Genomic DNA, 12,631 nt, shown 5'->3' with positions numbered 1-12,631 from the left:
CTCTTGGGAGCTTGTTTGGTGTTTTCGGGTTCTTGCTTCTTGCCACTTTAGAGACAGAGGGAGAGAAAAGTTTTAAGGAGAGTGGTTCGCGTTGACTTAATTTGTGACCGACGATAATATTTTCTCCGAAAAGAGCAGCACTGTTATTCTCCATTTAATTATATCTTGCTACTCATACTTTAATTACGCCATCAGGGCCAAATTTAATAAAGTCTCTGCTATGGTTTATTAAAGAAAGATAATGACTAGGTTTTTGAAAGTCTTCTTTTGTAAATTGACTCTAACATGATTTGGCTTGCATAGATAGAGTCTCTTGAAAGTTTGTTCTAAGCTTGGACAAACTTGCCGAGAAACTACTTGGAGTGAGTAATTAGTAGGCGGTAGTTTCGGATATGGCTCATCTGTCTGCAAATTCTCTTAATCCTAACGATTTTCTCGATGAATCTGAACATAATCGTGTCATAAATCGATCAGAGCGTGGCCACAAGTCAAGTTAGAAGCCATTTTGGAACTTAACTAATCTAAAATCTATTCGTGAAATAACACAGCGCGGAGTTAGTTTTAAGACAACGTTAGCATTAGTTTCAACCAAGTTCAATTTAAGTTTCCTACCAGTCACTTAGCATACTACTGTACAAGTAAATGTATCGAATTAGTGGAACCTTGAGCGAATACAATGCCAAGACGAAATCCACCGCTTTCTATGCTTTAATGGAATTAGTAAACATTTCACAAGGACCGAACTGGTTTTTAAACAGTTACTTCAACTTTCTTCATCAATCCACTTGAGGTGATGACAGGATTTCGAAAGGGCGGAGTCGCTGCTTTAAAATATGGAACTACAACTTGTAAAGCCGCACCGAAATGAATTACTTTTGGAGAGAAGGATTTTTTCTTTTTTTTTCGACTTGATCGGTTAGGGGTCGACCGCATACGCCTACGTGCGTTTTTAGTTGGGTTTGCGGCCGTGTTATGATAGCGTAAGTCGGTGTTTCTGCTGGTTTAGAGGTTTGAACGAAGGAGAAAATGCACAACTCTCGCTCATTATTAATGGTGGGTAAAAGGATACAAGTCAAGAGGCAGGAAATAAATTAATTTCCTTTGTGGAGATTTACTGTTTTAAAGAATCGGGGGAAGAAAAGACTCATTTCATACTTAACCGGACTAAAGACGGCTAATTATAAATACAGGCTGCCACGGATAAAATTTTCTGGTTATTAATATTTTATTTCAAGTACTTTTACCTTGAGTTTTCTATGACAAGATAATTTAAAAATGGTGGAGGCGCCGGGCCAATAAGTTTAAAAAAATTGTTTTTTTACTTTTTTTTTTACTTAAACTATTTTTAATAGATACCTACTGTTAAAAGTCTATTAAAGGTGTTTTAATATAAAAAATATATATTAAGAAATGATTATTTTCTTAATTGTTAACACATTCATTTTATTTTAATTTGGCCTCGTTTTGTTGGAAAAAAAATGAAAAAGGACTTGAAAACGTTTTAGAAACAACACATATTACCAAGATTTTAAATTAATGTTTTAATATTATTACTTTAAGTACCAACAGTAATTTGTTTTTCTTAAAAATATCTTTTAAATAAAATGTTTCATTATCTTTTTTTATACTATCTTGCTGTTTTTCTAAATAAAAGGAGTACGTGTTTGGGGAGTCACTTGCGTTGCGATTTTTGTGTTGTCGAGTTGTCGTTTTTTGTCGTAAAACTTGTGAATTGCTGGCATTGTTTGCATTGTTGGCACCACCTCCTAGTTCTTGGGTGGTATCAAATTAGCGCAGTTCGTGTCATATTAAAGTTGTAGCATAATTTAAAGTTTTGCAAAGTTCAACTTTGTTTGGTTTAATTTACATAATAGACCAACTTTGACGATTGTATGACGTAAAGTTCAAGCGTTGCATTTAATGAACGAATTGTTGGAAGGTGTCACCAAAGAAGGGAAAAGACTTGTTGCGATTTAATCGATCGTTGATTATTTTCCGGCCTGTTGCATTTTCATCCACTCCATCGGAGTCGGTAATTTTCAAGGCCTACGCCAATTTTCCCTTCGACTTTATTATTAATTGAATATTAATTAACACCACTTTCTGACTAACCTTGTTAAATGTTGTTTCAGTTGGTGGGCGGCGAGTTCGACATGGAGCTCAACTTTGTTATACAAGATGCTCAAAATATACGACATATGCTCGAGCTTCTCGATCACTGCCCTCCTAATCTACAGGTAAGGAGTGAAAAATTAGGCTTATGACTTTTTTTCTTGTTTCTGCTACTCTGCATTTAAAATAGGCGACATTTCGAAACGAAATAAACTGCCGAGGTCGGCTTTTTAGCGCCAGGACAGTGACAGAGTGTTTTATTTTTGTCCTAGAGTTTTATTTTGTTATAATAAACCATTTATAAATCGGTTTTATTAAATGGAAAACGTGATGACATTATATTTAATTAACTTTAAATGATTTAATAACCATCCAGTCACGAATAAAAATTGTAAATTTAGAGATAAGCGTTTTTTCATTGATATGGTTGAATTTAGCTAATTAATAAATAGTTTTCTTATTTACAATTTTAACTATGTAATTTAATAATTTAATTTTTTGTTTGTTTTCTAAGCTAAAACAAATGTCTGGACATTATTGAGTTTATGAGCTGCTCTTCATTCATGTTATTACAACGCACATCACTCTCATTACGCTTTAAACAATCTGCTTTTGATTGATTGCTTTTCGACGCTTCACATCGTGATGAAATTATTTTCGACCCTCTTCTGTCTTTTATCTTTGATGTTTACAAGTTTGCGCATTGATTATTAATTTAAAATTTGTAGAAAACATGCTTGGTGAGAGAGGGTGTTCTCGACCCTTGAAATAATCGCTTTTCGTGGTCAAAGTTTTGTGAAATGGTCGAATATTTAACATTTTCATATTTATTTAGACAGCCATGTCTCATGTTAACATACTTTTGTATTCTAAAGTTATAAGCGTGAGCTTTTAACAGCGCATTTCATTTTCGTTTGAATGCGGAGAGCTTTGTCGTGTTTCGAAACAAACACCGTTTTCGTACAAATAAGAGAATTGAAAAAAGCTCTCCTCTTTAACAATAGAGATACAGAAAAAGTTTCGTCTTTTAGGGATGACGATGCCGTCGAAAAACATGCAAAACTAATAAATCAACGCCGGGGGTCTCAAACTAAATTAAAGTCTTACATGTGTTAAATTTATAGGAAGAATCGGATGGAAAAAGTTGCGATAAATCCGTCATTAGTTTGAATCAGTGAGACGAAGATTGGACGTAAAAGGGGAAGCTTCAAAGTTCGTTTTAACCTCATGTATAAATAACAACTTCCGTTCAATATCCGTCGACAATGAAATTTATTTAACAAGCTGACAGTGAAGATTAATAAGCAGTCATTCGGCCAATAACTGTAAAATCGAAATAATGATGGAAATACGCACGCTTTCTCTTCAATAGACTCATTTATCAAGATTTTACGGTTCTACTTTGGATGAAATATCGGAGATCCGGATCATTTCTCACGACCAATTGGGCATTAACGAAAAGTTGTGCAATTTCGTCTATGCAGCCGGCAACTTGTAATTAATTGAACTGAAGTGTGATTTAAGAGCCAATTTGGATCGCTGGAATCCGGCAGGTCCGGTTCAGGTGCGGTTACCCTTGTTCCGGAACCGCCAAAAATTACGATGTTGAAATTGGTGGTTCAGTTAAATGTCTCAATTTTTTGCTTTAAGGCTAACATTTTCTGGCATCAGTTGCCTCCATTATTAATTGAAGAATGAAAATAGGAACAATAGAACTAAAAACGTCATCGAAAAACAATAACTTTTCTTATTCATGCGGAGATACCGGCACATCTCATGAATCATGCTACGGACTTAAAGGAAGCGATATCGGAAGAATCTTCCGATAAAAATACAAGAGACAAATGGAAGAGGAAAGGAATGGAGAAAAAACCGGTTCAATTCGTATGCGGTTTTTATATAGAAATGTCCCTGTAGGATAAATTTACGAGCACATATCCCGAATCTCTTTTCCACTTTACAAAATGCAAGTTTTATCTGTAAAACGAGTGGAATTACTGCACATATATAAACACATTTGTAACGAAACGAGCTGTTAGGAAATATGACTAAACAAAATGGAATTCAGATTGCGTCACATAAAACTACTTTAGGATTTCATTCGGTGGGATAGTCGCGATGACATCTCGACTTTTGCAGAGAGAACAACAAGAAGAAAAAATCTCATTAAGTCGGAGAATATTGGAAGTACATCATGGACGAAAACAACATTTTCTCGGATTCATCCGACTGTAAATATTTTCTTCGTGTTTACAGGGCCGTACCGATAAGAATCAGAGTAGTCAGCTTAATTAGGGTTTCGGTGTAGAGTCGGTTCGAACGTGCTAAAATCGAAAAACGATAATTATCAACGTGGAGGAGAACTAACAGATAAAGATGTTTAAAACGGAACACTGCCGATAATTATTATTATAATAGTTTTCCTCGATTGCATAAGGAATCTAGAGTGAAATCAAATCGCTATGATCTCCTTAACGAGGGTCCCGAATCTCGGAGGAACGCACCGAACGCAATAAAACGTACGAGGGACGCCTTTATTTCTCATCGCAGCTGGAATTAGTTTTATGGTTCCGGATGGGCGGATGCAAATTTTAATTAAATATTTCGACGTAGAAAACTTGGGAAAAAATCGAGTGGTTTGGGGTTGAATCGTTGACTCAATTAAATCGTAATGTGTAGATGAAGACGTTCCCAGAGCATAAGAAAGTGCTATGATTACCATTGCTAATGTATTCTGGAAGCAAGTCACTATTACATCCACAACAATGCACTTGCCAACATCTTCTCCATAAACATAAGGCGTGAAACTTTGCAAATTTATGCGGAAACATCTACCGAACGTACGGTTTCGCTTCCGTCACTAAATCACTGAAAATTTAAATCGCTGACCATAATTCAATTTTTGACCAGACGTAATTAACGAATTGGCAAACAATAATGCCAGTTTTGCTCGAATAAATCGCTTCGAATTGATATGGGCATCTGACTGAGTGACTTGTTTGGCAGTTTCGACCTTGTCTGCTTAATACCTATTTGAAATAACTTTTAGAATTTATGTTTTTGACGTGAAACAGCAGCTCTGCGTTGCTAGTATATCGTTCAACTAAACACACTCTATGAACAATCGATAAATTAACTCTGGACACACATGTTACTAAATTGGAACGTGATATATTAGTGGTCAATTCATTACTTGCCTCAGACAATTAACTAGAGTTAGGTTTTCAATGGGCCGCCATTAGGGAATATGTAAACATGACGTTTTTGGCATCAAGCAATGAGAATATTTTGACACTTGACAGGTTATCGGAATGCGGCGTGAATTGCGAGACGAAATTTCAGCCGTTTAGCATCTCAGATATGAAAATTAGGTAGCTGAACGAGGATTGCTGGGATTTGTTTCGGTAATTCGCAGAACTTGCTAGTGATTTAATGCGAGGTTTAAGGAGGCGGAGGGATCGATTAGGTGCGGTTATTATAATTTTTTCAGGGCGTGATTCGCAGAATAATTTGCATGAAAAGTTCAGGAGGAATTTCCAAACTTGAACCTCCACTTTAATTACTATTAGTTTTAGAAGCTTGATAAAATCACTTAACATGCTTAATTTAAGCTTAGTGGTTGCTTATTAGCTAACGATCAATGCGAGTTTCAACTCTGTTTTTGCCCCCATTTTTAATGGACGGCGATGTTTTGCATGAAACACTGAAACCTTTTCCATTTTCCAGTTTTATGAAACTCGCCGCCCTAGATTTTTCTCTTGGCAAAGACAATTATTTAATGTGTGTTTTCCATTAATACTAAGTGAAGCGGTTTTAGCTTTTCCATCAGTAAATAACATTTGCCTCTTTTTGCCGAGTCAAGTGTAATGTTATGTTTCTATTTAAAAAAAAGTCCAATTAGGTACCGTATGATTACGAACCGCAAACCTTTCTCAACAAACACGCGCAAATCCTCTGCTCGTTTTCCGGTTTATTCGATTTACGTTAAATTTGTTCGTCCACTATAACCTTCTGATAAGTTTTCGGATCGTGTCAGATCGTTTTAAAACCGGCGATTGTCGAGATAAATATTTAAACTGAAAACATTTCTAGAATTTATTTAGCAAAACCGAAATAATTCTTGCGAGGTTCATTAAGCAGATTGATGCGTCTCATCAAATGAAACGTAAAAGTTTTTTACGTCATTCTTTTATGTAAGTGTTTATTTTTTTCTCTTCCTGTTAGAGACTTTGTTGTTGCCTTGTTGTCGAATAACGGTCTTTGCGAATCATCTTCTATTAAAAAGTTTGTGAACTCGTTCGGAGTTCTTAACTCGCTCATCGCAACGTATTATTAAATAAGTTACGGGAGATTTGTCGAAATCTTTCGCAAAATTATGTCTCGATATGAATTAACGGGAATGGAGGCTACGAAGGCGGGTCACAGATTCGAACGTTTATCTTGCCACAGGTTCTGCACGTGACACTATCGATGAGGAGACGACGTCGACCCCAGATGAGATATCTGGTTCAGACTCGGGATAACTCAAAAAATCGAAAAATTTTAATAACTAGACGTCTACATTTAGATTTTCAATCACTAGGTACTAGTGTATGTCATGATTTTAAAAGAAGTTTGAAACTTAAAATTGGATTTTTGACTACGGTTCGCGAATCAATACACCGACAGCGCTTATGAAACAATAAAAGTTGTGTTAATCTCTTTTCTGCTTTTATAATGCTTTTGCAAATGCGAATCTTTTGAATCCTTTATGCCGGTGTTCATCTCAATAAGAATATGACCTTAATTAAAAAATTGCAAAAATTTTAAAACCAAAAATGAAACTTCTTTCATTAATTCATTCCCTTTTAAAAGCTTTATTCGAATAACATTCTCGAAACTAATTCCAGAGAGGAATTTCGAGAAACCACCAGACTCGAGTAAAAGCTGTGGGAAACGCTAGGGGGGAGTTTGCAAAAGGTTTTCGTTCAAAGTTTTCCCCCTCGGGGGACTCTAGTTTCTTTACAAATACACTGTTTTTAATAAAAACCATTTTATTCGGAAATTTTCTTAAGTTTACGGATATCCAATTTGGCGTAAAAAATCGAAGGATATGCTTTTAAAGCTTTTTGCGTCAAATAATACTCTAATTACAGCGTTGAGTTTCGTTAATAATCAGCAGATATTAAATAATATTTACCTTATTCCAGTCTCTCGATTCGCATACAATATTCGTCGTACAGCCGGTCTTGTACACTATTTGCATATTCATGTCTGTTAATTTAATTTGCCGGTACAATAACGGGCCAAACAACGTGCCTTATGTTCCATTATTGCGTTGGAAAGTGAACGGCAGACTTTGCACCTTGCACCAACAGAAGAAGTTCGAGGCGCGCAGCACCTGAGCTTCCCCTTTTTTCGCGAAAACTGAATTATAAAAGAAGACAGCGACCCGCAGTAACCGCATGTTTTAACAATGAGCCAAGATGTTACATGATGATTGTATTATTCACGTCGAAAGCTTCTTAAAATTTTAAAAGAATCATCATTTCAAAGAGACACATCAACGATGAAATTTGTTTCTTTTAGTAGTAAACTACACCCCTCCCACAGACACGAGAAAAATTCAAGAGGATCTGGCAGAAAGTTGAATTATGTCGGAGCAGAACTCGAGCACTTCTAGTTCAACTGGCAATTCCGCTCGAGAGTTGTGCCTCTGGTGTAAAAGATGGTCACGTCCGTTTCCATTTGACCTTTCCGGGGCTTGAGCAATGCGATTTTAGATGGCCAAGACGTCATGTCGGCTTTTTACCAACAGAGATTAATCAAAAAAAAATATCGCAAACGATAAACTGAAATTGCTAGATTCTAGAAATCAGAAAATGGGGAGGAAACAATATTCCTGAAACTAGACTTGAATACTTTACAAAGTCAATTTATTTTTCAATAAAATCTTAACCAAAACTAAAATTGGTATTTCTTTGCTATTTTCTAATATGGCTGCTACAAATTGCACCAAATCCTTCTTAATCCCAACCCCGTGTCTTTCTTTCTTGTTTCCTCAATTTTTGGCGTCTTTCAAGCATCCTCAACCTTTTTCGAGAGCTTTCGAATTTCGTAAATAGGCGGAAGTGGCAATTCGGCAATGTCCTTCGATCACTTCCTTCTTTTTCTCCCGTAAACCGCGATTAAAGCCGGAATTACCCCCGCGAGGTTTCCACTTTCGGTTTAATCCGTTCCATTAAGGGGGAAAAGGGTGAAAGTGAGTTTTCTCAGATAGCAGCGCATCGTCGAAGAGACCAGACCTTGTAGCTTCCGGTTCGGATAAACAAACTGCTAATAAAACTGACAGACACCGGAAGATGTGTCTCGGTCGCGATTATTTAAATTTTCGGTTGCGCTTTTCCTGTTTGGGAAATAGAAGGGAAATCACATTGCGGATCGGCACTCAACCGTAATGCGAAGTGATAGGTTTTCCAGCCGTCAGGAACGTTTTTCCGTTTCGACACGCATTCCCGAACTGATCTTGTTATTGTCATCTATATGTGCATTAGATGTAAGCGCTGATACGTTCTCGTGACGAGGTTTTGTAATTTAAAGGTGAAAAAGTTTTATCGAACAGAGACGATTTTATTTAGCCTATTGGAAAATTTACATTTTGAAGATCCAATTATAAGTGAAGACAATTGGATTTTGGCAAACAGTCGAATCGCAGTTAACGAATCTGTTTCTCCGCTCACGCAATTTTTTTTTAATTTGGCGTGCGTCAAACTGAAAAGAAAACCCGCAGATTGTGACACTAGCTCGGCTTTGAACCGACTTCTCTCATTAATAGGCTTACAAAAGCAAACTTTTACACAAAATTTTAAAGAGAACTCAACTTTGTAAATGTTTGCTCAAAAATTTCCAAGAATAAAAAACTCTAAATTTAATCAAACTTTATTCTACGTTTTTGTAAAATAAATATGCAGTTGATTGGCTTTTACATTGTATTACATTACATTAAAGTTAGGTGAACAATAAGAATGCTTTTTTTATTTTAACATAAACTCCGAAAACTTTTTATGAGCATAAAACAAACTGGGATTCTACATCAACATCTTTACTTAATTCTACAAGAGTACTTTTGCAGGGTTTCTCGACTAAAACTAGGATACAAACATAAATTCTAAATAATACAAAAAAATTTATTTGGAAAAATTTAACAATATAGATACGCATCTATTATTTTTATACTAGGTAAATTAAACATTATTTAAATACTTGTACAAATCTATTTATTTTCTCAAACAAGAGGTAGATAATGCGTATAAAAAATATTTTCGGTTTTTTATTTAAAAATTTGTTTTTCAACTTTTTACGGAACCAGCCAGCATACTTATATTTTTGGTGTAGAATTTTCACAAAGTTCTAAAGGGTTTGCATAATTTGAGGAGACAGATTAGGATTTTTATTTTGGGAATAATAATACAAAGGAGTCTCCAACATTTTTTTTCAATTGGAAACCTATATATCGTGGGCGTTCATGCAAAACCAATTAAATCCAAATTTGATATTTTAGATAACTAACATTTAAATTTTAATTTTTTTTAAATTACATTTTCCATTGTACAATTCAAATGAAAACGTATTCAGTACATGTTTGTGATGGCAATGCCGTTCGTTTGTGATAGCATTGTGATAAAAAACACAAATGGAAGACCAAATTAATGAAAAAATGGATTGAATGACTATTGCTTAAAAGTCGATGACAAAATATGAAATAAATAATGTTTCTCAGTTTATTCTTTCGTCGATTAATTTTTTTATAATGAATATATTAAATAAAAATTTTGTGTGAACATCACACTACTTTTCTTATCCTATTTATTTGGAAAACATCCTAACGACAAATTCATACTGTACCTAACCTCAGTTTTTTAACCAAGGTAGAATAATGCCATAAATAAATAAATGCCATAAAACACCCACACACACATACGATTTGATAAATAATATATAGTGGTTTACGTATTCAGGGCTCTTAAGATGGGCATAATGACCGAGTGAGTTGTTTTCACTTGCGGTCGTTATGACCCTTAACAGCACATGGTACGTAGAACGTTTTTCGTCACATTAAATTACCTTATTTAATAAATTTTCGATTTGAAAATGTCAATTGTTTGAAAGTTTAAACTGTCAAAGCTGTCAAAAAACCGGGGACTGTTAAAACCTCTTAACGGTCCTGTGTGTTACTAGGGTATTATTGACAGCTTAACGAATATGTTATTCATACTATAACAACATGTAACGACGAAAATATAGTTATAGTTCGCGTACGGAATGTTCATTTTGTAAAATCTGTCGGGCATTTTCCGGTAGAGTCGAGTTTAAGAAAGGAGATGAATATGCGCGAAAGTGGGTCAGACAGAAATATTTCATAATTGGAAAGCTATACATCGGAAGATGATGAAAATCTGACAGTGCCTACTTATATTAAAGTTGTCAACAATGGGGGAACGTATGTGGAGATTTTATATGTTTTTACATAGATTTTGCTCGAAGGAATTCTTTTATAAGAATGCTACGACAATAAGTCTGATAAAGTACCGACCGAAGTTACGATACGAAATTAATGACTCTGAATTTTTAACAATACATAATATCGCATCGAATCGTTGTTACCGTGGTAACAAATGCAGATGTTTTTTGAATGCTTAACAAGTGAATCAATGTTTGTGAAATCCGCCTCGTTCTAATTAATCTTTCGTCCTGCCGAAATAATAAACGGCAAAGTGGTCGGGCATTGAGTCGACAATAGCCCTCCTAAAGAGTCGTTTCCCACGAGGCCAATAGGCCAGGATGCAAGGAGAGGAAGTGGGCCAGAGCCGAAATCCAGATGGATGAGGCCGGACGTGCTGAAGCCACGAGATAGCGCATGCAAATATCTACCAAGGGGATTTATTGTAGTCGAGCTTTCCATCTTCGGACGCCTCGCGAGAATTTCAACCGGTTTTTCTTTTGGACAATCGCACGTATTTCACGTGTCTTTCCGATTCTAATCTACTTACGGGAACAATCTCGTAGTAAAGGGTTTTGTTTGGAAGGGATCACAAGGTGTACGAATTTTTTTCTCGATTCAAGGAAAGAGAGCAAAAATCACAGAACTGAGACTCGTGCTCTAAGTGGGTCTGTTAGGACGAAATCACGTACGGCGAGAAGCTATTAAAAAGGAAACTTCGATTGATTGCAGACGCGTTAAAACACTCGACGTACGGATTATTATTACCCGAGGGGGTTTAGCAATTTGGGTTAAGGCAATTTCTTTGGAAAAGTGGAGATTAACACACTTTATACATAAACATTTTTGCTGAAATTAAACCAACTGTTCATGCAGTTGCTGGAAGTAGATTTTAGTAGTTTGAATCTATACAATGCGATTCGAATTAATACCCGCTTTAGTTTCTGAGAGTTTAGTTTAGTTCATCCCTGGTCAGTTGGAAATCAATAAAACTAATCTCATTACGGACTGAGCTCTGAGTCGGATTTCAATCAGAATAGTTAACGATTAAGCATATTTTGTGATTTTCTGAAACGAATGCAAAATCGATGCAGCAAACTCCCCTGTAATGTCTGTGTCAGTGCTATTAGTTAGCCAACATGACAGGCATAATGCTGTCGCCTCTGGCCTAGCAATAATCATATTAATCGCCGGTGAGCAGATTCTAACAGATGAACGGGTCATTGCTTACAAACTCTGATAAGGTGGACACGCACACCAACGTAATTGTGTGTAGTTGTGGCCCGTTTAAACTTGTCTCTTTATCTAAATCCGGACCCGGATTTTTCGCACAATTAGCACAAGGCAGCGATTTGAAAAGATCGAAAATTGGCGGATGCGCCGGGTTGATGAATTAAGTTTTGATTTCGCTTTGATGTTTAAACTAGTTAAATGGAGGTGTGCGCTTAGGGGGTTTAAGTAATCAAGTTACATTGACCATAACGATTTAAATAGAGTTTAGATGGGTAATTTAGAAAGATGCGAAGAGTTTTCGATTTCGGGCGTCAGTTATCGATTTTAAAGCAATTAGCAAACAGTTTGTGTGCCGTTAAAGTGATGGGCAAATTGCTGAACATCCACTTGAAGAAAGTTTCACGATGATTTTGCATCTTCAAACAAGACGCTAATCCAGTAATGGGTCGGCACTAAGCGATGGACGAGAAGATTTATTTTTTTTAAGTTGCATGCTTACGAACTGGGATTAAATTTGAACTTTGATATAACCAGGACAATTTTGATTAAAAAAAATTAATACGAAAGTATTTTTTACTGTTATTTTTAATGTGTTGGAAGCACCGAATTCTCTAATAATTTAGAAATAAATTGCTTTTACATTTATGTCAAGATCGTCTTTCCGAGTAACTGATATTTGAAGTTTGTTCGAGTGCAGTCCCGACAATATTTTCCTTCGATTCTCACGATAAGTTTCTGAAACTTTAATCTTCTTTTTTTTTCTTTTCTGGACACTCAGATACGGTCAGGAAGATTTTAAACTTTTAT

The 12,631-nt window shown here is 35.7% G+C and overlaps 1 protein-coding gene across 16 annotated transcripts in view; it reads left to right on the top strand.

The window, feature by feature from the left end:
* Positions 1–12,631, top strand: part of LOC123005718 (neurobeachin) — a 106,570-nt gene that overhangs the window by 30,843 nt on the left and 63,096 nt on the right. For all 16 annotated transcript variants that reach the window (XM_044399620.1, XM_044399617.1, XM_044399622.1 and 13 more), the window contains exon 2: positions 2,133–2,237. In XM_044399620.1, coding sequence (XP_044255555.1) covers positions 2,133–2,237 — 105 coding nt within the window. The remainder of the gene's footprint in view (positions 1–2,132; positions 2,238–12,631) is intronic.

Source organism: Tribolium madens, unplaced genomic scaffold, assembly GCF_015345945.1.
Source record: "Tribolium madens isolate multiple individuals breed KSU strain unplaced genomic scaffold, Tmad_KSU_1.1 Scaffold_20;HRSCAF=117;Tcas5.2_LG4, whole genome shotgun sequence".
NCBI classification, from domain to species: domain Eukaryota; kingdom Metazoa; phylum Arthropoda; class Insecta; order Coleoptera; family Tenebrionidae; genus Tribolium; species Tribolium madens.
This window is presented reverse-complemented; position numbering and strand designations above follow the sequence as displayed.